At 36.6% G+C, this 25771-nt stretch overlaps 2 protein-coding genes across 2 annotated transcripts; both read left to right on the top strand.

Annotated features, from left to right (window-relative positions):
* The first annotated feature begins 1655 nt into the window (after positions 1-1655).
* Positions 1656-3974, top strand: LOC136224946 (dormancy-associated protein homolog 4). Its single transcript, XM_066013372.1, has 3 exons — positions 1656-2131; positions 2211-2313; positions 3565-3974. The coding sequence occupies exons 1-3, from the start codon at positions 1864-1866 to the stop codon at positions 3590-3592; spliced, it is 399 nt and encodes a 132-aa protein (XP_065869444.1). The 5' UTR covers positions 1656-1863; the 3' UTR covers positions 3593-3974.
* Positions 3975-7170: 3196 nt separating this feature from the next.
* LOC136224101 (uncharacterized) lies at positions 7171-15469 on the top strand. Its single transcript, XM_066012356.1, has 4 exons — positions 7171-7404; positions 8181-8264; positions 8945-10385; positions 15112-15469. The coding sequence occupies exons 3-4, from the start codon at positions 8945-8947 to the stop codon at positions 15150-15152; spliced, it is 1482 nt and encodes a 493-aa protein (XP_065868428.1). The 5' UTR covers positions 7171-7404; positions 8181-8264; the 3' UTR covers positions 15153-15469.
* The last annotated feature ends 10302 nt before the right edge of the window (positions 15470-25771 follow it).

Genomic DNA, 25771 nt, shown 5'->3' with positions numbered 1-25771 from the left:
TCGCAGCCCCTCTCAGCCTACGACTAGATACATCTATACCACGCAATCTCGTTTGGCGTGGTGTATCATCCTCGTCGTCCATATCTAGACGACGAGCAGATGACGGGATGGATTTCCCACCCCTAGTAGGCCGCTCCGTCTACATAAAAAATTACACTAAATTAAGAAAATTTTGCTAAAATACTACTAAATTAATAAAATTGTAAATAATTATAAATATACTATAATTATAAAATTATAATAAATTATACTAAAGTTTTAATCAATTTATACTAAATTTATAAAATTACCCCAAATTAATAAAATTGTAAAAATCATGCTAATACTATACTAAAATTACTAAAATTTTAATAATATAAATTTTTATTAAAAATCCACGTGGACGTAAGGGAATCACGCCCTAATCACTAGTAGAGCGTATGAGTATCACGCCCTACCAATGGTGCGGGCGTGATAGCACCACGCCCTCCCAGCGGTTCGGGCGTATGAGTATCACGCCCTACCGTTGGTGAGGGCATATGGCTATCACGCCCTCACCATTGTTAGGGCGTGATGCTCATACGCCCGAACCGCAGGTCGGGCGTGATACTCATACGTCCGACCTGCGATTCCGGCAAATTTTTACAAACCTACACAGATTCATTTTTAGCTAACAATCAACGAAATAAAGCGGTGAATCTTACCACTTTATCTTTTCCTTTACGTCTTCTGTCGCCATCCATGATTCGGTTCACTATGTTGTCCGGAATTGAGCAAAAATCGTTTAGGGTTTTTGAGAGGTTTTGGATTTTTTGAAATTTAGTGCAAAGGGTAGTTCGGTCAATTTTAGGGGCTAGAGGTGGGAATTAGTGGCTAGGTTTAGTAACCCACATAAAAAAAATAAGTAAAAAAGACAAATCAATCTACAAAGCAATCGGTTATTACCAATAAAAAAACATGAATAATAAAAGGCTTAATACATCATTTGCGTCTTGAATTTTTCTAAAAAGTTTGAATGCCCCCTAAACTTTTAAAGTATTCCGATAGCCCCCTCAACTTACATAAAATATTCAGTTAGCTCCCTGAACTTGCGTAAAATGTAATCAATTGATCACTCGGTCGTAAAAAAAAGTAAGTTAAATGCAGAAAATGTATTCCACGCATCTTAGAATGTTATTACATAATTAAAAAATAGATTAAAAATGAAATTATTGATTGCTCAACTATACAACTTGTGATCTCTAATACTAGAACCGTATACTCCGATTTTGAACGTTTTACTTTTTTTAAGACTCGTGCAATATATCTTCTGCACTTAACTTACTTTTTTTTTGCAAGCGATTGATTAATTGATTACATTTTGCGCAAGTTCTGGAGGCTAACTGAACATTTTATACAAGTTGATGGGACTATTGGAACACTTTGAAAATTCAAGAAGCCAATCAAACTTTTTAGACAAATTCAGAAAGCAAACTTAATAAAAAAAAAAAAATCCAAAATGATTAAATTAATCTAAAAATCTAAATATAAAAATTCCACAACAATATTAGAACAAATTCAACGGCTCCAAAGAAAAGCCAAACAAGCCGGAACAATACAATCATAATAGCCAGCCATCAAAACCATCCATCCCCCTGAATTTGCTCTATAAAATACCAACCCTACCCCTCTCCCAAAAAAAAAAAACCCCTCTTTCCAATCTTCTTTCTTTCATCTTCTCTCTTCCGCGTTTCGCCCCCTTCCTCCTGCATTTTGGTAACACTCGTAAATTTTAAGGTCAGACAGACATACAAGAAAAAGCAGTTCCTGTTTTTCTTATCTTTTTTTGTAAGATTTGGGGGTTGTTACAGCAGATCAGGAGGAAAATTTAAAAAATTAATAAGAATGGGAATTCTCCATAAGCTGTGGGACGAAACGCTTGCAGGGCCTACGCCTGATGCAGGATTAGGCAAACTGCGAAAGTTTTATTCAATTAATGGTTCGAATTCTTCAGTTGTTCCTGGTCACGACAACATCGCCATTTCTCGAAGCATTACTGTTCTTAGGAATAATCCTAATTTTAGGAATCTTTCTGTTCATACTTCTTCTGCTTCCCTTCCTGATTCTCCTCTTTCTTCTTCTTCCTCCCCCTCCGTCTCGACGCCTTTTACACGTGAGTTTTATTTATTACTCTTAACGTCTAAAATGGTACTCTGGGTTTTTCTCACTGAATTTTGGGTGTTTTAATGTAGCTGGAACACCGCAAGATGATCAAATCCAGAGATTGACATGGAGGAAAACATCTGCTGAAACATTAGAACGTGCTGAGCCTAGAACTCCCACTGTTTATGACTGGTTAGCTTCCTCCCTTTTAATTCTATGTTTCTACCAATATTACCGACAGAATATGTATTTACGGCATAATTTTCCGTCCGTAATTTTATTTTTGTTTTTGAATTTATTGCTCGGAATCAGTGGTCAATGGACTTTCCATGAGATATTATCCCCACCCTCTCCCTAATTTGACCCTTCAATCTAACTCATAATATTAATTTTATGTCAAGCAAAAATGAAGAATAAACTCTACAGTTTTGTGGTAGATGCGGGAAACGAAAACTCTCGGACACATTTCCGTAATTACACGTCTCTCAATTTTTAAACATGTTTGTCTATCTATCAAAATTCTTGAAAATTCAAACTTTCTATTTTGCAATTCTTATTCAATCTAGGATTAGGAAAATTGAAACTTCATGTTTAAGAGATAATTCGTTCCTTGTATCCTTAAATTTAAAGAACTTCCCCATATTTCTCTCCTCTAATTTGTCTCTTGAATCTTGATTGAGCTTGGATTTTCTTCTTCTTGTTCTTCAATCTTGTTTTTTTTTTTTAATCTATTATTATATTTTTTTTAACATTTATAGATATGTCTTTCCGTAAACAAAGGCCTAACTCACCCCAAAAGGTACCTCAAAAGGGTGAGGATTGCCTCACATATTTAAGGAGTCATATAGCTTCCTCATTTAGCAATGTGAGATGTCTAACACGCCCAATTCATTTGGTGCGTGACGCTAATATCAGCGGGAGCATGGCTCTGATACCATGTAAACAAAGGCCTAACTCACCCCAAAAGGTACCTCAAAAGGGTAAGGATTGCCTCATATATTTTAAGGAGCCATATAGCTTCCTCATTTAGCAATGTGGGATGTCTAACACTTTCCCTCACGTTTCCGTATCCTATGTTTTTCATTTTCTATGTTTTTCCGAAATTGCATTTTCCAGTATTCGTTTCCGTTTCAGTTTTCGTATCTGTTTCCGTGCAACATAGAATAAAATTGATCTTTTACAGACAGAAATTTATGTTGTTATTATTAGTTTTTTTTTAATATAAAAACCAAATTTAACTTTAACATTCTAAGAGAAGTGCAGATTTAGTCTTTAAAGTATGAAATGGTGCAAATTTAACCTAACGTATACAAGTAAGATCAATTTTAATCGTATATTATCAAAAATTAAAAACACAGTTTGATTGATATTTATAACCATCATTTCAGACCTTCCAAATATTATTTAAGACATCCCAATTAATTAAATATATGTTAAATGCAGGATTGTTATAAGTGCTTTGGATCGTTGAGTTGAGAGAGGAAAATGGCAGAGAAATGAAATGGGCAACAAAAATTAAAAATCAAAAGAATAAAGATGGGATTTTTAATTTTTGAAGGATGCTTCTCATTAATTGGAGTGGAGTAATAGTGAGAGGAATTACGGAATTAAATCAAGTAGGAAAACTGGCTCCGATTTCAATCTGTGAGCTTTTTTCTGTATATATCTATATATATCTTTGTTGGGGTGTTTTTCTTTTCTTTTCTTTTTTACCTTTCTGTTGTGTGTAATGTGTATATATATATGCCGTAGTTAATTTAATTGTAAATATGGTGTATATATTTATTGGATTTGTAATCTTGGTTTATGTTTATTGTACATATAATATAATATAATCCCTGTAATTATGGATCCTCTTTAATCGTGTTTAGTTCCATTTATAAACGGGGTGAGTTTTGAATATGATGAAATTCAGATCGAAAGTTCCCGAGCAGGTTCGATTTTCGATTATGGTGTTTGTGAACACGCTCGTGCATAATCTTGATTCGATTTTTTTTAATAATAGTATTTTTATAGAAAGTGAAATGTAAAACAACGTAGTTTTATGTAAATTTATTTTGAAAAAAGTTTATTAAACTTGAACAACAAGAGCATTACAGAGAAAATAAAGAGGGGTTGAACACCACTCTTTTAATCAGACATAATAACACAGGCTCAGGCTAAAGCATGAGCTAATTGATTCGCTGATCTTCTAATAAAAGAAAAAGAACACAATGAAATATCCTTAGCTAAGGATTTAAAGTCTTCGACAATAATACCGAACATATCTGAATTATGTAACGCGCTAATCAGAACATGACAACAAGCTTCCAAATATGAGGTCAGCAGTCCAAACAAAATCGGGATTAGCCTTCAAAGAAGCATAAATAAAAGAGGAATTAGGATAATACCTGGCACAGAAAACTCTAGCCGCCAACGAGCCCGGGTTAGTCAATAGACGTCATCCCTGTTTTGTGTAAACTTTAGTTTTGTAGGTTTCAAAATAATATAGTTTTGTGTTAAAGGAATTTCAAATGAACATAATTAATGAGTTGTTCGCGAGTGAAGTTTATAAACAGAATTAACGAGTGAATAGGATGTTGAGTCCGAGCTCGAACTTGTGAATTTTCTGACAAACCGAATATTAACAGGCTCAGCTCGACTTAATTACAGCCATAGACTTGAGAATGAGAAAATAACTTTCTCACTCTTATATATTGTGACTTGGTAAACATGAACTTACCATTGTAGGGCTGTAATAAAGTCAAACTGACCGAGGCAGACATTTCTATTTTACTAGATATATGAATTATCTCTTTAAGTATAAAAATCATTCCTAAAATACCCCCAAAAAAATGATTTAGTGTGATAAAAAATGATACAACAGTTTTATCAAGTTCTACCAAAATTTCGATGAGTTTCATCAAAAGTTTCACCAAAATTCCTCTAAGTTTCAAATTTTCATAATTCGTTATAGAGTTTCACCAATATTTAACAAAGTTTCACTAAATATTTCATCCAGCTTCACAAAGTTTTTCATCTGAGTTTCTCCAATTTTGATCAAGGTTTCACTATGGTATCACAAGGTTTTAACAAGTTTTACCAAGTTTCACTTTTATCTAATTTCATCAAAATTTCAATAAGTTTCATAGAGTTTCGCCACAGGTGAGCAAGAAGAAAAATTGTGGAAATAAACAATGCATATAAAAATAATTAAAACAAGAATTCTGGTATGAAGGGAACAAGTCTTATAAACTAGACATTTTTTTTTGTAATTTCCCTTATTTATTTGTTGGGAATATCACAAAACAACTATAAAATTATAACTAAATTATATTATCAATATTTAGATTGTAAATATATTACTATTTTCTATATATAATAAAGTATGTATTTATATTATAATTTAAAAAGGTTTAATAGGCACCAAACCCCCTAAACTTGTAACTTTTTTCATCTGGCCCCCTCAACTTAGGGGGCAACCTCTCAACTCCCTCAACTCTCCAAAAACATCACATACAACCTCTTACACCCATATGTTCGGTCAAAATATTGACCCGTGTAGAAAATACGCTTGACTGTTGAACACACCAATGCTACGTGTCATTTTTAATTAAATTTTTCCATTGAGATCTGCTCGGCGAGCAAGCCCAATTGTGCTCGGCGAGCAACTACCAGAGATGGATTTCGATCAGAATTCTTATGCCAGAATGGAAAATTTTAATAAAAAAATGACGCGTGATATTGGTGTGGTCAATAGTCAAGTGCGTTTTCTACACGGGTCAATATTTTGACCGAACATAGGGGTGTAAGAGGCTGTATGTGATGTTTTTGGAGAGTTGAGAGGGTTAAGAGGTTGTCCCCTAAGTTGAAGGGACCAGATGAAAAAAAAGTTACAAGTTTAGGGGGCTGGGTGCCTATTAAGCCAATTTAAAAATTCTAAATCTCAATTCATACATTTTAAACCCTAGATAGAGAACTTCTATTATACACCGGGTGTAATTCACTCGACCAATCAAAAGAGGAATGAATATCAATTCATGTGATATGGTTGGTGTTAAGAAATAAACATCTACATATTGCCTCTTTTAATTGATCGGGTGTATTGCATCGGAAGTATAATATAATTTCTCCCCTAAATAATATATCTAAGATTCCTAACTCTATTAAAATATATTATTTTATTAATTCGATATAATTCAAAATTATAACTTAATATAAATGTAAATAATTTTTAAAAGTAAATTTATACGTAAATTTCCTTTATTTATTTGTTATTATTTTCTTTCCCACCTTGGATGTGAGGCACTATCAGCCCACAACTAGGTGGTATTGTACAAAGTTTCATAATTCCGTTATAAATTGACCCAAATTTAAAATTATAAATTCAACCACTCGTAAAACATAAAATACTCTACGGCTCAAATTTATTCAGGTCAACAAATTTAAGTAAATTATTATAAAATAAATTTTTTGGTTTGACTGATTTATAAATACAATATTTCGTAGTATATAAGTTTGTAAACAGAGGTTTTATGTTTTGTGAAATTTGCAGTTAAAGGATACGTGAATTAAATATTTTAATTATACAATATTTGTGGTTTAATTAATTTGAAAAGTCAATTTTTTTAATTGCTTAAAATCGTTCATTTTTTTGGTAAATGGCCACGATAATAATTTTTGACAAAATGACTGGGTTTATAAACTGGAAAAGGCACAGAACCTATGTTTATAAACTTCTAAACCATGTGGACTGTTTTTACAAATCCATCAAACTCCAAGATTTATTTTTATATTTTTCTCTTTAATTAACTTGTCACGTCCGTGTCTAAATTTCTAGAATTTATGTCTAGATATTAATATATATTATAATTATGGGGTATGTGATTATTATTTGGTGTTATAGGAAAAATTTGAAGTTAATTTGATGGGTTGATGTGCAAATTAAAAGTTTAGGGTAATTATTAAAAGATGGAGGACCAAAATAAATATTTACCAAATTTTGGATATAAATCCTGAAACTTCCAGGACATTGCATCGTCTTCTTCTTTTTAATTCTTTTCTCTTCTCCTCTATTTCTTTTTCTTTTTATCAAATCGTTCTTCGACCGTTTCTCCACCGTTTCTTTGATTTATGGAGATTCGACCGTCCAAATCACTTGAAATTTAAACTATAGCATCCTTAGGCATAGATCTAAATCCTAACCGAAGAGTTTTTGAGTTTCGGAAGCGTTTGGAGGGAAAACGTCTTAGACAGGATTTAGAGGCGAATTGAACGAGTTGTTTTCTTCAATTAGCAGTCAAGGTAAGTCACTATCAACTATATCTTGAGTTTTATGTATATAGATATATATATATAATCAAAGAATTTCCAGAAATTGATATTTTAGGGAGATGCTGGAATTTTGTAAAATTGAGGTTTTTCACAATCTTACTTTTTATTGTGAAATTATAGTTCAAATGAACTATTGACTATGTTTAAATATGAATTACAGATTTTACTAGGTTATATTGATTTGAGGTTTCGGTGGTTGATCAATTTTGGAATTTTATTTGATTAACGATTGATATTTTGGAGAATTGAACACTTGTGAACTTGATTATGATCAAGTGAAGTATATACATATATACGTATATGTAATTAAATGGAATTAAATGTTTGGTATCCCTTGAGAGTAGTCTGGTATGGTGGATTTAATTTTCAAAGACCATATTTAGTGAGAAATATGGCATGTGTACACAGTCTGAAGACCTACTGGGTATGGCAGAGAAGTGTTGGGTAAGACCATCTGGGATAGGCAATGTTAAGAGACGTCTCGTATATGTTGTGAATTGTGATTTGAATTATAAGGGGATGAACTCAAGAATGGATACAAGATTATATATTTTTGGTTTTTGGTTTAATACCTTGATCCTATTATGAACTTTAGTTTTGTGTATATTTTACAAGGTTTTGATTAAATCTTTTATAAATGTATATATATGTAGTTATATTAAGTAAAGATGATTTTTATAGCTGATAGTTTCTTATTGAGATTTTTATCTCATGTTTTCCAAATGTTTTTAATGTTTTGGTTTTAGGCGAAGAAGTGCAAAGTACCGAGAGGGGTACTCGATCCTAGGGCGTGGTTTGGTTACAGCTACGAGGTGCAAGTCGTCTCTAGGGTATTGCATCCATTTTGTTCATGTACATATATGTGGATAGTATACGGACACTTGAAGAACTTGTTTTTGGCAGTGTCCTTTTGTTTGGTTTGTATTATCTACAGGTATAGATATAATTAGTAAAAGTTGAGAACTTGTGGAATAGTGTGATATCGGTTATGATTAAGTCATAACTTTGAGCTAGATATAATAAAGAATTGTCTATATAGGTGATGCGGAAAAATCAGATTCATATCAGAATCTTGTAATGCATTTTTCGACCAGATATAGGCTGAATCTGTCATGGAGTCCTAAATGAAAGTTTATTATTATTATCTTACGTTTCCAGGGGTTTTTGAATCGACTTAATCGGACTCCGTATGAAAAAGTTATGCTGGAAATGACATATGTTGGTCATTTTAGCTTAAAACCAGAATTTGGTTTTTGATTTGATTTTTCTTCTTATTTGAGAGATACTGCTACTGGTTTATATAATAAGTCAGTGGTAATGTCTCACCGTCTTATCTGATCTTATTTTAGGTCGGGTTTGACATTTTGGTATTAGAGCATAGGTTTAATCCATATCCATGAGTGGATATATAGGTAATATAATGTGATTCTTTTATTTCTTGTGTTGCACACATGACCTTCATGCATATCATATATCTACATATAATTATAATTGTGTCTTTATCATATAGATGCATCCGAGACGACCGCGTGGCCGACCGCCTCTAAATAGAGGTAGAGGTAGAGGTAGAGATGAGGACAGAAGAGAGCTAGGATGGGGTCTTGAGGGCATAGGGGATAGTGAAGCCTCTGATGCAAGAGTTCCACCCATTAACCAACCTCAAAGACAACAACAACCATTGCCTCCACGTCGACCTGTTAATCTTCCAGCTGAACAACCTGCAATGCCACAAGTAGTACAACTTGAACCCCGAGCTTTAGTTGAAGCTTTTGTTACTATAATGGAAACACGGGAAGCACATAGAAGGCCCAGTGAGCTAATTGAGGATGCTAAAAATTGTGGGGCATTTGATTTCAAAGGTACAATTGACTCTGAGGAAGCTGATAATTGGTTAAAAGCTACAGAAAAAGCCTTTAGTACTATGCAGTTACGGGATGAGGATAAAGTCAGGGTTGTGTTTGGTTTATTACATGGACCAGCAGATGCATGGTTAACTCGGGTCAGGGGTTTGTATCCTGAAGGTTTGAATTGGGGAGTTTTCAAATGTGAGTTCATGAGAGAATATCTGACTGAAACATTCCAGAAGGCGAAGAGAAATGAGTTCTTTAATTTGAAACAGAGGACTATGGTTATGAAAGAGTATGTGGACAAGTTTGATGATTTATATCGTTATGCTAGTCAGTGGTTTCCTACTGAGGAAGTGAAATGTGAGAGATTTAAGGACGGATTGAGTGCATTTTATCAGAATGAGCTGAGTTTATACGAGGGTGTACATTATCGTGGCTGGGTAGAGAAAGCATTACAGAAAGAAAAGTTAAAGGGGAAGTTAGAATCTGAGACTAGTCAGAAGCAGTCAGAGGAGTTTGGGAGATCAAAGTTTGCTAGAGGAGGACCATCTCAGTTTCGGGGTAGTCAGATACAAAGTCAGGCTTCAAGAGGAGCATTTGTGAATCGTAGTACTTTTCGAGCACCTGATACTTTTAGCCAAGCTTCACACAGTCCTTCAATTGCTAGCAGTGGTAATGTTTTAAAGTGTAGTCAGTGTGGGCAATTTCATTCAGGTGAATGCAGAAAGAGAACATTACAGTGTTTTCAGTGTGGCGGAAGTGGTCACTTAAGAAGGGATTGTCCTTCAGGGAGGACAACTGAACCACAAAGACGAATTGTTTGTTATGAGTGTGGTGAGGAAGGACATGTACGTACTAGATGTCCTAAACTGAACAGAGTTGGAAGGGGTAGAGGATTACAGACTGACAGAGGAAGTAGAGGTAATTTGTTTGGGAGAGGAAATAATTGGGGTAATGGTAGAGGTACTAATATGGGAAGAGGAGCTGGTAATACTTCTCAAGGAGCTAGGAATCAGGGTAATCAGTCAGATAGAGCTGCAACTCAACCTCGAGCTTTTGCTATGACTCCACAAGAAGCTGTTGCATCTGCAGAAGTTATCACTGGTACGATTTCTTTATTTGGAAAATATGCTTATCTGCTTATTGATCCTGGTGCTACACATTCTTTTGTGTCTCCATTATTTATGTCTGATATAATTTGGGAGTCAAAACTTATGCCAGAACGTTTAACTGTTAGCATGCCTATGGGATAATCTTTAGTATGTACACATGTGTATCCTAATTGTGAAGTGAAGTTAGGAGAGTCTTTTATAGATGTGAATTTGATACCTTTGATGGTGCAAACATTTGATGTCATCTTAGGCATGGATTCATTATCTAAATATCAAGCAATGGTAGATTGTTCGAAAAAGAAAGTTAATCTAGTATTAGCTAGTGGAGAGGGATATGTGTTTCATGGTGAGAGAGGTGTACGTAGAAGTATAGTCACAGTTATGACAGCTATGAAAATGCTAAGGAAAGGATGTGACGCTTTCTTGGCATATGTGGTAGATAGTAATAAAGAATCTCCTAAATTAGAAGATGTGCCAATTGTGAATGAATATGCAGATGTCTTTCCAGATGAAATACCAGGGTTACCACTAGTAAGAGAAGTAGAGTTTGTAATGGATTTGCAGCCTGGTACTGCTCCTATATCACTTGCACCATATAGAATGGCACCAGCAGAAATGAAAGAATTGAAAGTGCAGTTGCAAGAGTTATTGGATAAGGGTTATATTCGACCTAGTGTATCACCATGGGGAGCTCCAGTTTTGTTTGTAAAAAAGAAGGATGGTACAATGCGGTTATGCATTGATTATCGTCAACTGAACAAGGTTACTATTCGTAACAAGTATCCATTACCTAGAATTGACGATTTGTTTGATCAATTGCAAGGAGCAACCATATTTTCAAAAATTGACTTGAGAACTGGGTATCATCAATTGAAGGTCAGGGAAGAGGATGTTCAGAAAACAGCTTTTAGAACTCGATACGGGCATTATGAATTTTTGGTTATGCCATTTGGATTAACTAATGCACCTGCTGCTTTTATGGACCTTATGAATAGGATTTTTAAACCTTACTTAGATACGTTTGTGATTGTGTTTATCGATGATATTCTTGTGTATTCTAAGGATAAGGAAAATCACAGTAAACATTTGAGAACAGTTTTGCAGATTCTAAGGGAGAAACAATTGTATGCAAAATTTAGCAAATGTGAGTTTTGGCTTGATGAAATGATGTTCTTAGGTCATGTGGTATCAGCTAGGGGAATTTTAGTTGATCCTAAAAGAGTTGAAGCTGTAGCTAATTGGGAAGCACCATCGAATGTACATGAAGTACGTAGTTTCCTAGGATTAGCGGGTTATTACAGAAGATTTGTGAAAGGATTCTCACTTATAGCTTGTCCGATGACACGATTACTGCGGAAGGGTGTTAAATTTGAGTGGAAACCTGAATGTCAAGAAAGTTTTGATATATTAAAGTCAAGACTTATCAGTGCTCCTGTGTTAGCACTACCTATAGTGGGTGAAGGTTATACAGTGTATAGTGATGCATCAGGGCAAGGTCTCGGAATTGTATTGATGCAGAATGATAACGTTATTGCTTATGCGTCACGACAATTAAGGCCACACGAATTGAATTACCCGACACATGATCTTGAATTAGCTGCCGTGGTGTTTGCTTTAAAGATTTGGAGACATTATCTTTATGGTGAAAAGTGTCTAATATTCACTGATCATAAAAGTCTGAAATATATAATGACACAGAAGGAATTGAATTTGAGGCAAATGAGATGGATTGAGTTATTGAAAGACTATGACCTGACTATTGAATATCATCCTGGTAAAGCTAATGTTGTAGCTGATGCTTTGAGTCGCAAGAACGTTGGAAGTTTGAGTTATATACAATCAGTGAGAATGTCTTTATTGCTTGATATGAGAGCTTTGAATGTTGAACTGATTTGTGGAGATGGGGTAGTATTATGTGCAATGCTGAAGGTGAGACCGATTCTTCGAGACAGAATTAAAGAAGCTCAAAATCAAGATGAATTTTTAGAACAAATCAGAAAAGACGTTAGCGAGGGGAAGAAGATTGAATATAAGGTAATAGGAGATGGCATGTTAAGGTTTGGAGACAGAATGTGTGTTCCGAATGTTAATGATATCAAGAAGGAGATATTAGAAGAAGCTCATGATTCATCATATGCAATGCACCCTGGGAGTACTAAAATGTACAGAAATCTTCGAGAGCATTTCTGGTGGAAAGGAATGAAAAGGGAGATAGCTGAATATGTGGGTAGATGTTTAAGTTGTCAACAAGTCAAAGCAGAACATCAACGACCTGCTGGTACTTTACAACCACTTCCTATTCCTGAATGGAAGTGGGAACATATTACAATGGATTTTGTCAGTGGATTACCTCGTACACAATATGGTAATGATTCTATATGGGTAATTGTGGATAGATTAACAAAATCATCCCACTTTCTTCCGGTGAAAGTGACTTTTTCTTTAGAGAAGTTGGCACAGTTGTATATCAAGGAGATTGTTAGACTTCATGGTGTACCGGTTTCTATTGTTTCTGACAGGGATCCTCGCTTTACATCAAGGTTTTGGCCTAGTTTTCAAGATGCATTAGGCACAAGATTGAATTTCAGTACAGCTTTCCATCCACAGACTGACGGTCAGAGTGAGCGTACCATTCAAACTTTGGAAGATATGCTGAGAGCTAGCATTTTGAATTTTCAAAGTAGTTGGGATGTACATTTTCCTTTAATGGAGTTTGCATATAATAACAGTTATCAATCTAGTATTGATATGGCACCTTATGAAGCCTTATATGGAAGAAGATGTAGAACTCCATTATGTTGGTCTGAAGTAGGCGAGAGACAGTTATTAGGGCCTGAGATAGTGCAGTTGACAACAGAAAAGGTGCAAATCATACAACAGAAATTAAAAGAAGCACAAGACAGACAAAAGAGTTATGCAGATCTGAAACGAAGACCAATTGAATATGATGTGGGAGATAGAGTATTTCTGAAAGTATCACCGTGGAAGGGTTTACTTCGGTTTGGCAAGAAAGGGAAGTTGAGTCCTAGGTTCATTGGTCCATATGAAGTTGTGGAAAGAGTTGGGCCAGTTGCATATCGATTACAATTGCCTCAGAATCTCTCCAATATACATGATGTATTCCATGTTTCAATGCTACGGAGGTATATGAGTGATCCGAATCACATCATTCGAGAGCAGCCAATTGAATTGTCTGAAGACTTGTCCTATAAAGAGGAACCAGTAGCTATTCTAGCTAGAGAACAGAAAGTCCTCAGGAACAAAACCATACCACTTGTTAAAATTATGTGGCACAGACACTCTCGTGAGGAAGCAACCTGGGAAAGAGAGGAGGATATGAGACAACAATATCCCCATTTATTCACCTAGACGGGTAAGTACAATTTCGTGGACGAAATTTCTTAAGGTGAGGAGGATTGTCACGTCCGTGTCTAAATTTCTAGAATTTATGTCTAGATATTAATATATATTATAATTATGAGGTATGTGATTTTTATTTGATGTTATAGGAAAAATTTGGAGTTAATTTGATGGGTTGATGTGCAAATTAAAAGTTTAGGGTAATTATTAAAAGATTATATAAAGATGGAGGACCAAAATGGATATTTGCCAAATTTTGGATATAAATCCTGAAACTTACAGGACATTGCATCGTCTTCTTCTTTTAATTCTTTTCTCTTCTCCTCTGTTTCTTTTTCTTTTTATCAAATCGTTCTTCGACCGTTTCTCCACCGTTTCTTTGATTTACGGAGATTCGACCGTCCAAATCACTTGAAATTTAAACTATAGCATCCTTAGGCATAGATCTAAATCCTAACCGAAGAGTTTTTGAGTTTCGGAAGCGTTTGGAGGGAAAACATCTTAGACAGGATTTAGAGGCAAATTGAACGAGTTGTTTTCTTCAATTAGCAGTCAAGGTAAGTCACTATCAACTATATTTTGAGTTTTATGTATATAGATATATATATAATCAAAGAATTTCCAGAAATTGATATTTTAGGGAGATGCTGGAATTTTGTAAAATTGAGGTTTTTCACAATCTTGCTTTTTATTGTGAAATTATAGTTCAAATGAACTATTGACTATGTTTAAATATGAATTACAGATTTTACTAGGTTATATTGATTTGAGGTTTCAGTGGTTGATCAATTTTGGAATTTTATTTGATTAACGATTGATATTTTGGAGAATTGAACACTTGTGAACTTGATTATGATCAAGTGAAGTATATACATATATACGTATATGTTTTTGGTTTCAATCTATATATATATATATATATATGGAATTAAATGTTTGGTATCTCTTGAGAGTAGTCCGGTATGGTGGATTTAATTTTCAAAGACCATATTTAGTGAGAAATATGGCCTGTGTACACAGTCTGAAGACCTACTGGGTATGGCAGAGAAGTGTTGGGTAAGACCATATGGGATAGACAATGTTAAGAGACGTCTCGTATATGTTGTGAATTGTGATTTGAATTATAAGGGGATGAACTCAAGAATGGATACAAGATTATATATTTTTGGTTTTTGGTTTAATACCTTGATCCTATTATGAACTTTAGTTTTGTGTATATTTTACAAGGTTTTGATTAAATCCTTTATAAATGTATATATATGTAGTTATATTAAGTAAAGATGATTTTTATAGCTGATAGTTTCTTATTGAGATTTTTATCTCATGTTTTCAAAATGTTTTTAATGTTTTGGTTTTAGGCGAAGAAGTGCAAGGTACCGAGAGGGGTACTCGATCCTAGGGCGTGGTTCGGTTACAGCTACGAGGTGCAAGTCGTCTCTAGGGTATTGCATCCATTTTGTTCATGTACATATATGTGGATAGTATACGGACACTTGAAGAACTTGTTTTTGGCAGTGTCCTTTTGTTTGGTTTGTATTATCTACAGGTATAGATATAATTAGTAAAAGTTGAGAACTTGTGGAATAGTGTGATATCGGTTATGATTAAGTCATAACTTTGAGCTAGATATAATAAAGAATTGTCTATATAGGTGATGCGGAAAAATCAGATTCATATCAGAATCTTGTAATGCATTTTTCGACCAGATATAGGCTGAATCTGTCATGGAGTCCTAAATGAAAGTTTATTATTATTATCTTACGTTTCCAGGGGTTTTGAATCGACTTAATCGGACTCCGTATGAAAATGTTATGCTGGAAATGACATATGTTGGTCATTTTAGCTTAAAACCAGAATTTGGTTTTTGATTTGATTTTTCTTCTTATTTGAGAGATACTGCTACTGGTTTATATAATAAGTCAGTGGTAATGTCTCACCGTCTTATCTGATCTTATTTTAGGTCGGGTTTGACATAACTTGCATCAAAAGATGGAGTCTGTGACACGAAATTTTATCTTCACTCCCTAAAAATATTGCACATTTTCGTTCTAGTCAATTCGTACAACCAACTCCAATTAATGCTCCTTTAGATCGAAAAGTGCAATTAATAACTTGATAACTCGTCAAAATTTCTTAATCGGAATCCCTTTTTTGTGAGGTTTCGTTGGGTTCAGTCGGAAACACTCTGATACTGAAGTCGGTATGACATTTGATAAGAAAATGGATAATGACAAGAGTTTGGAGGAAGTTAGCCAACATACCTGAAACATACCCAAGTTAAGGTATTTATTTATATGCTGTTTTGCAACCTCTGAGCATTCAAGATGTTCGTAGTGAACAACCACGTCATTACGCCTCTTTAATTGCTATTAATTGCCATTTAAGTACAGTAAAACCTCTATATATGAATACACTTAGGACCGGACTATTTGTATAACAATTGGGAGGTTATTCTAATATAGAGTATTCCTATATAGAGGTTCTACTGTATATTCATTCTCCTTTAAAGAATATATAAAAGCGTCAGTTTGATCTTCCCTGAAACTGTCGAGATAAGATATGATGGCGGATATACTTCAGCTAGTGGATCTCCCTATCCAGCTATTTCTGTCGTATCTTACTTTGAAAACCCTGAATCACACGTTCATCCAGATATGAATTCATAGCTCCGTCGTTGCATAGATATACTAAGATAATCTTGTTCAAGATTTAGTTAGAGTTAAGACTCGTCAATCCTCCTTTTATTATAAATCATATCTAAAATTTATTCATATAAATCCAATCTCTGATATCAACTACATAGATTTTTGTTTTCCGATAAAATTATTTAAAGTGAATTAAAATTGTTAGTAAGAGCGAAATCAAATTATTCATGTGTTGATAGTAAAATTGAAATTTTCAAATAACCTTTAACCAAAATTGATCCATTTTCCTTAAAATAATTGTGAAATTGTTGGTTGATCAAATGTTTTATTTTATAGTAGGTCATACAAAAAAAATGCACCCATCAAAAAATCCATAGACCAAAGAAAGTAGACGGTTATGAATTACCGGCAATAAAACGTCACTTTCAAGGGATTCAACAAATTGCATTTTTCTGACAAAGTAGCACCCTCCACTCCACGTGATCTCTAATTACCCTTGTTAACTGCCACTTGTCAGTTATCGTTCATCGGTCTTAGGTTAACGTTACCTACTGGTTACTTTCAGTTACCATTGTTGGTTCCATTGGCCGACACGTTACCTATCCGACGTTAACTTCAAGTCATCGGCGTTAGTTCACAAATCGTGCAGTATTTCGCAACAAATTTAACTTCATTGTATGACCATACTGCCCCTTCCTATTCATCAAACAGTAAAATTATTGTTTTACCATTATTTAATTGAAGCCAAAATAAAATAGAAACACTAGGAGACATCTGATTTTTTATTTTATGATTCATTGAGCTTTTATTTTTATTTTTTTATACATCATTATGTATATATTTTTTTGTTACATTAAGTCTGTAATGACAAAAAAAAAATCAACATAAAATTGGGTTAACAGAATGTTATTGGTTACACATGCGTTCGAATGGTTTTCGTAGTTTGAAATTATTCTTTTATTTATATAATGTGATTTTCCGGGTATCCAACCTAATAGAATTATTTCGGGTACTCCTTACTTGCCATATATTTTGCGGGTAACAACTAGCGTGTACCAATTACCCGTTCCGCTACCTTTATAAAATATACAAGTATTTTACATATGTATAGGTAGTGGGATTTGATCTCGCAACCTATTGTGTCAATTCATTTTTATTAATTAAAAATTTCGTGTTTATGGATAATTTATTAAATTTATGTTTTGTTTAATTTATAATTTATTTATTTTATGTGTTGATTTTAAAAATAAGAGTACCCGTATGTACCAACGAATTAACTGAGACACGAAGCGAATTTCAAAGTATACCCACTAATGGAGATGTGGGGCATAGGTAGGCCTTCGCAATCGGATGTCGTCTTTGTACAGGAAGCGATTCCAGTGAACATTCTGATACCCAAGTTAGTCTCAGAATGGATAGAGAGATAAACTAGTAAATCAAAGAGAGAAAGTAGGTAGACCTCATTTAGTGGGTAGTGAGCTCCTTTTATAAATGGTTGGCAACCCCTTGGTAGGCCCTATGCTTTTGATTAGGTTGATATGGGTTGGGCCTAGCTCATATCTCTTAGTAACCCCACCCCCACCCCCCACAAAACAGACGGATTGGCGAACCATTGCATGTGAGCTCGCATCGGACGTTAATTTTTCTATGAATCCTTATGTTTTTAGTAGTCTGCTTGTTGGGGTAATCTACGTATTACGTTTCGGCCCAGCTGTATAGCACAATTTTGTAAGAGACGGTTGCTCTTCCACACGTGTTATAAGTTGTCAGGGGTATTTATGAAGTGCGACTGTAATGGCAGCGCTTGAGTGCCAAGTTTCTGTGTATGTATGGTGGCTTTGTTTCGAGTCGTCGTTTGTTCCTGATTTGACCTATAAAAAGCCGCATAGGAGCATTCTAATGGGTTTTCTTCAATTAAGCATACATTTTGTGTTATTGTTGTATTCATCCTCAAGTCTTACTTAAAACTGACTCAGGTATAGAGCGGGTAAGCCGGACAATGATCCCTTCTTTAACCTTATTTTTGTCTAATCGTAGGTTTACAATTGGACATACATAATTCAACCACATCAAATTTTTGCAGTGAGTATGGAACAAACACAACAATTACTCGCTTAAAGCAGTTCCATCCAACTCTCATCCTCTAATGCACTCCCTACATCAGGAGTCCAGATTACTGTGGAAGAAGAAGCACATCGACAGTTTAGACCGAACACGACCTAGTTCTAAAAATGGTGGAGGATACTACAGCTCTAGACGCCGAACTACAAAGGCTCATATGCGTAATCTCCCGACAACTAGTAGAAAATGTAGGATATGTCTATAATGGCGTCACTATTATACGACAAGAGCAAGCCACCAAATGGAAGAAGTTAAAGGAGAAGTTGGAGATAACAGAAAAAAACTATTAAGTATATGAACAAACATGAGAATACCAACTGCCCAACCACACACCACACTGAGTTGCTATCTTCAGCGAGATGAATCACCAAGAGATCGATGAAGGGATTTTGGTGCCCAGTCAAGGGGAGTAGAATACTCCCTACGAAGGCATCATAGATCTAGAACTTCCCCACACAAAACACAAAGAAAGCCAACGAGAAATCCCATGAGAGATCAACTTGAGTAAAAGAAGAAAAACGAACCTCCCAAGACAGGAGGACCCTAGACTCAAACCACATAAAGACATGATACAGATCTGCCAAGTCTTGATTTGTCAGCCAGGAAAAGATAGTTGAACCTAAGACTCGAGATCGATGGGCGCCCAAGGATAGGAACCTCCATATAAAAAAGTGAGGATTATGAGGCCAAGTTTGAAGCATTCCAAAAAGAACTGGATAAGCTCAAAAGCACAATTGTTAAAGTACGGATACACTCGAATCATCCCGATATAACAGAGGTAGAAATAATGTTATGTCAGAGGATCATGACCGAACCCATACCGAGAGGGTTCAAATATCCATTACTGAAAGAGTACAATGAGATAAGAGACCATACTACTCACATAAAAAAAAATTCAGATATGCTACGAATATTGCACGGTGACTGACACTATAATATGCCGCATATTCTTTATTACCTTAAAGGACATCGCCTCCTACTTGTATGAGCAGCTCAGCACGGGAACAATCACCAGCTTCAAGCAGATGTCAAGACTCTTTGTTGACCACTTTGTAATGTTTATCCCTGAGAGCAAAACCATACAGGTACTCAACTATTTGGTCCACTATGAAATTGAAACGCTAAAGGACTACATGGAAAGATTTCAGTAGGAAGCCTTTTAGGTCAAGGTACTCAATATGGAAGAAACATTTGGCATCATGGTAGCCAATGTTGGTCCCTTGTAAGGTTGCAAATATAGTTCCAAGGGGGGGTTAGGAACTATTTTACCTTTTTAAAATAATTTGGGCAGATTTCTTTTCTTTAAGAAAAGTTTATAAAACAGCGGCACTTAACACTCAGCAAGACACTGGCTTAGTCAACTAGTGACTAGGACAGCTTCGTTGCTTAGGTCAAGAAATAGCACTTAGAGTCTATTCCTGAACCTGCTCATTTGTAGCGCACAACTCAGCTTGACCTCTTTTACTTGGTCAGTTTTAGTTTGTTTTAAGCAAGCAATATAAATAAGGAGTTAAGGTTTAAGAAAACTTCACTCAGCAGATTTATCCAGGTTCGGCTTCTTCTAAGCCTACGTCCTGTCCCCGGAACACCTCCGAGATTTCAAATCCTCTACTGAGCTCTTTAAAGGTAGAGCCTCAAACCTTTTACAATATCAGCAATTGAGTATGACAAGAGTACCTTCCTCTATACTTCTACTCAATCCTAATCTCTCCGCTAAGTACTTAAAACCGAGTACCCAGCCTCTCCTTTCTACTTCTAGAAATGATAAAGATTTTGTCCTAAACAACAATTGCTAGAACACCTTAGATGATTGAAAAACAACCACTCTAGACTTTTACACAGATATGAAAATGTAGTGTAAGAATTTTGCTTTGCTTCTTGCTTGCAGAACTTGTAGAGATTTGGACAGCGTAATGGCTTGATCAAGTTCTGTGTGTTGTGAAGCTTGTGATGGCACTATTTATAGAGACGTCTGGTCATTCGGTCATTTCGAATTTCGAAATAACCGTTGGAGGGAAACGGCTATGTGTCGTTGTCATCCTGACTTGCACAGAGCTCTTGGCCAATCACAATCGTGTATCTTCTGTCCTCGGTCAGCACAGCAGATGGTCTCTCCTTTTATGGTAAAGTCAACTGGACAGCATACTGTGTCGTCTGAACTTTGCTAAAAGAAGAAACACTTTGTCTGGAAGTTTTCCTCTGCTGGTCTGCTGTCTTGTACGCTTTGTCGAGACTACTCAGCAGCTTCATTGTGAAGTTGTTCCTGAAGGTCTTCTAGATCCTTCCGTTTGCTGAGTTGCGTTTTTGTCCAAAACGACAACGTCTTGACATACGCAGGCCGAGTGTACTGAGTTGTTTGACTTGGGCCTTGGCTTCCGTATTGGGCTTGGGCCTTCCAATCCTTATGACTTATAACATTTATACTCAACATTGAACAAACACATTAGTAGAATAAATCAACGCATTTAAACTTAGTGTGTTTAGAATATGTATTCTAATTTATACTTAAACAATTTTGTCAAATCAAAATTATGTGGAAAGGTGTTTCAACAAACTCCCCCATTTTGATGTTGGCAAAACTGTTCAGCAAGGAACTCAGTATGAGCTCCCCCATGATAGTTGACCTAGTATAATTTAGCAAACTCCCCCGTAAGGGTTGAGCTACTGACTTAGTTTTACTCAAAACATTTAAAGGTTTAAATGAGTAAGTCTAAGGTCAGTTTTCAGATATAGGTCAGCTATATCAACATATTCTATTTACTCAGTATTAAGCGGAAGGTTTAGTCATATAGAGCGCGTTGAGTAATTTGTTGTTCAATGAGTTCTTATCAGAATGTTTTATAAACACATAGGTCAATGTCAAACATGTTATCAGCATATCATTTAGTCAATAAATGTTACAAGTATTAAACATAGCTGATTTAATTGAAGATACATAATGACTCAGTACTTAATAACATATATCATAACTCAGGATTTGAATAAGAGATGCAAATATGATATATAGATAGAAGTCAGTAATTACACAGCAAAAATTTTATAGATAAGGCAAATAGAATTAGATTACAAGTGACTCAGTCTAAAACTGGGCTAGCCTATCTATTTCTTTTTCTTGTGTTGCGATGACTGACTTCGCTCATGCTGAGCTCTAGCTGCATGTTCTTTCTCCCCCGTTTTGTCAACTTCAGGGAGTCTGAAAGCATCAGTTAATACAGCGCGAGTCAGTTCTTGGGATAGCTCCTTAAGCTTCTCAGCGCTTTCATTTACGCCATCAAAAATGGCAACTCCATCAACTGATACCTCATCGGGTACTTTGAGATCAGCAGCACTGAGCATATTTACACTGAACGCTTGAGCTTTGCCTTGCCAGATAAGAGCTTCAGTAAGGCCAGCAAAGATTTGGTGGAAGGTTTTTAAGAGAGCTGTGTCGTAATACTGACATTGAATGTTGTTATGACGAATGTGGTTGAAAGTTTATTGTGCGAGAGTCATCATCTCGTTCTGCTTCATTGCGTAAGTATCCATCTCTTGCTTATTCAGATTAAGCAACCTTATAGCCTCACCAATTTGCTCTACTGAGCACTGACTGTACGACACCATTTGCTCGTTGGTCTTAAGTTGCTCAGTATGAAGCTGAGCAAAGAGCATTTTGATTTCAGATGAAGTGGCATAGTCAGTGTTCACAGCTGACAATTTCTGGACTTGTTGATGGAGAGAGTTCAGGTGTTTCACGGTTGTCAGCTGGATCTCAGCCAACTTGGCAATTGAATCCTGCTTAGCTTGCTGTGCTTGGAAGGATATGACGACATTCAGCAGATCCTTGAGTCCCTTAACTTCAGTGAGAAGCTGAGTGACTTGGGAGAGCTGGGTGGTCTCAAGAATTGAAGATCCAGCAGCAGGAGAAGTGGAATGTTGAAGGTCTCTGATTAATGCTTGCACTGAGTCAATGATCTTTTTGCCGGACTCAGTGGCATTCAGATGGCTTTGTGAACCTTCAGGGACATCAGTATGACCGGAAGGAGGAGGAGTGAAAGGAGTAACCTGGTCAGTGACTGGAATAGTATGCTTAATCTGCACTTGAGTTGTAGGAATAGTTGATTGATCGGCAGAGAGTTGAGTTGGAGAAGTTGTAATGCGAATACTGTCTGTGCTGACGGCAGAGGTGTGTGGAGTCAGCACCATGCTTGAGGAAATAGCATGAACATTAGATGGCTCAACCTGACTGGTTGATGTTGCAGAAGCATTAGGGTCGGCATGTTCCTGTTGAGAAGAAACAGAGGCTTGTTTTTCTAATGGCACCGATGTAGTGGAAGTGGATTGGCGTTTGAAAAACTTAAGTTTGACGGTAGAAGGTTCCTTAGTTGTCTTTGAGACGACAAAGTCAGGAAGAGTTGGTAGGAGCACAGGAGGTTCACTGACTAGCTTCTTACTGGCCTTGACCAAATTTCGCCTTCTACGAGGTGGAGTGACAGTATGATCAGGTTCTCCTGAGTGAGAAGGGGAAGATTCTTGTTGCTCAGTATGAGGCTGGTCAGCTTGCTCTTCAGCTGGATCAACAGTGTGTTGGTCGAGTACTTGCTCAACTCTAGCGGCCAACTCAGTATCGGCATGCTCAACCTCAATCTCACTGGTCGTTTCCTCAGAGTCCTCAGCGTCATCCTGACCGCTGGCTTCTTCTTCTTCTTCGGTACTGTTACCGTCAAGTTCTTCCTCAACTTGAGAGATGAAGTGATCATCTAGTTGTACCTCATGTTCATCATGCTCAGCTTCTGTACTTTGACACTGGGTGAAGTGAGAGTCACCCGGTACAACGAAGTCTGTAGGTATGGCGTTCAGTGGAGTCAGTGTTGAAGACTTCTGCTTCTTCTGAGGTTGCTCCATAGCTTCCTCAGTTCCAGGCTCACCTTGCCTGCTTCTTTTCTTAGCTGACTTACCAGCTGACTTCTGCCTCTTTGCTGGAGACTCAACGTTTTTGGAAGGAGTCTCAGCAGTTTTCCTCTTGCGGGAAGCTGGGGCCTTAGTCCTTCGCCCTTTCTTTGGCTCAGCAGTTTCCTCAGCTTGGCCAGCAGCAGCAGCTTTACCTTTCTTCAAGGGCTGTCCAAACTTTAAGGCTCTCAGCGAGGAAGCTGTGATCTCAGTTCCTCGAGTCTTCTCCTCACCTTCGAGATCAACCTTATGGTCAATGAGGATTCTAGTGATGAGTGATCCAAGCCACATCATGCCAGTGCTTCGAAGGAAACCAGCAACAAGAAAGACTGGCATGTTGATGGGGGTGTATGTCAGCATATGCCAGATAAAGCATTGCTCGAAATTGGTTGCTGATGTAGTGCAGTTGATCTTCGGGTAGATGAAATAGGTCAGCAAGTAATGAGCCATCTTCTGGTGCTGACCCATTGATGAAGCTGAGACTTCTCCTGAGTGACCCTCAGGTTTGCAAAAGTTGTGTTTATAGTCAGTTTTATCCTGATCTCCCGATCTTCTCAGCCTTGCTCCTTCAGTTTTTAGCTTGAGAAGATTTCCTATGTAGAGAGGGTTGATGAAGATGGTTTTGTTTTTCACCTCAGTGCACAGGTAGTCAGTGTTGTCATTTGCAACTTTGAGGTTGTGGTAAAACTCCCTCACCAGGTCAGGATAGGTTTCATCCCTAACCGAAAACAGCCCAGTCCATCCATTCTGTGAAATCCACTCGCAGAACGGTTGTTCATTTTGCACGAAGTTTTCAGAGACCCATCTTGAGGGCTCAACTTTCCATTCGCGGACATTGTCAAAAACCTTGGAGTAGGTCCTGACCTTTACGGGTTTTCCCTGACCAGAGGTTTGGCCAGCTTGTCCTTTGCTCGGCGTAGGAGGATTTCCAGTAGGTTCATCGGAGCTAGTCTTTTGGTGGCCGGCACCGGAGACGTTGTAGGAAATCTTAGTCATTTTCAAGGATGGGGAAGGTTTAGAAGGATTTTGAGAGAGAAAGAGTTTCTTTGCCTTAGAATTTGATTAAGCGTAAAGAATAAAAAATGGGGAATTACCCATTATTTATAGAAGAAATGAGCGGTGTGGATTTAATCAAATCCATGTGTCAGTTTTGCCTCGGGATTATGTACCGACAAAGATCCTGGCATTTATGACACATACGGCGAATACGTCATCCTAGGGCTATACGCGTGCTATTGCATTCATTCTAACGGATCTAGCACTCAGCGTGTAGAATACTAAGCGTTTGATATTCTGAGTGGTCAGCATTGCATAAAGGGATGATTTTTAAGTTTAAGTTTAAACTAATTTACTCACTGGGCAAGTTTACTCAGTATTTGATGTTCAGTCAGTTTCGATGAGTTACTCAGCAAACAATCAATCATTCAGCATAGTAATTCACTCAGCATTCATATTCATTTAGCACAGGAATTTACTGAAGAGGATTAAACATACCAATTGCTTCTCTCAGTATGCTGAACTGCTCACGGGCCAGTGGCTTCGTGAAGATATCCGCAAGCTGCTCGTCTGTTGGTACATACGTCAGCTTGATTTCTTTCTTGAGTACATGATCTCTGATGAAGTGATGTCGTATGCTGACATGTTTCATCCTGCTGTGTTGAATTGGGTTCTTTGAGAGGTCAATTGCACTTTTGTTGTCGCATTTGACTTCAATTGTCTTTGTTTGAACACCATAATCTTCAAGCTGTTGCTTAATCCAAAGGACTTGAGCAACACAGCTTCCAGCAGCAATGTACTCAGCTTCAGTTGTGGACAGGGCTACTGACGCCTGCTTCTTGCTGAACCAAGATACAAGACAGCTTCCTAGGAATTGGCATCCTCCAGAGGTTCTTTTTCTTTCCAGCTTATCTCGTCCATAGTCAGCGTCAGTGTATCCGATGAGTGTAAAGTCATGAGTGTTTGGATACCACAGACCTGCATTTACTGAGCTTTGCAAATATCTAAGGATCCTTTTTACGGCTATGTAATGGGATTCCTTAGGGTTAGCTTGATATCTAGCACAATAACATACTGAGAACTGAATGTCCGGTCTACTTGCTGTTAAGTAAAGTAAAGAGCCAATCATACCTCGGTATAACTTGCTGTCTACTGGCTTACCATTCTCATCAGCGCAGAGGACAGTGTCAGTGCCCATAGGAGTGGATATTGGCTTGCAATTTACCAAGTCATATTTCTTTAAGATCTCCTTGGCATATTTTGCTTGACTGATGAAGATGCCATTGTTTCCTTGTTTAATTTGAAGACCGAGGAAGAAGTTGAGTTCTCC

Source organism: Euphorbia lathyris, chromosome 3 (assembly GCF_963576675.1).
Source record: "Euphorbia lathyris chromosome 3, ddEupLath1.1, whole genome shotgun sequence".
Classification (NCBI taxonomy): domain Eukaryota; kingdom Viridiplantae; phylum Streptophyta; class Magnoliopsida; order Malpighiales; family Euphorbiaceae; genus Euphorbia; species Euphorbia lathyris.
The sequence above is the reverse complement of the archived record's forward strand: the minus strand, read 5'-3'. Positions and strand labels throughout refer to the sequence as shown.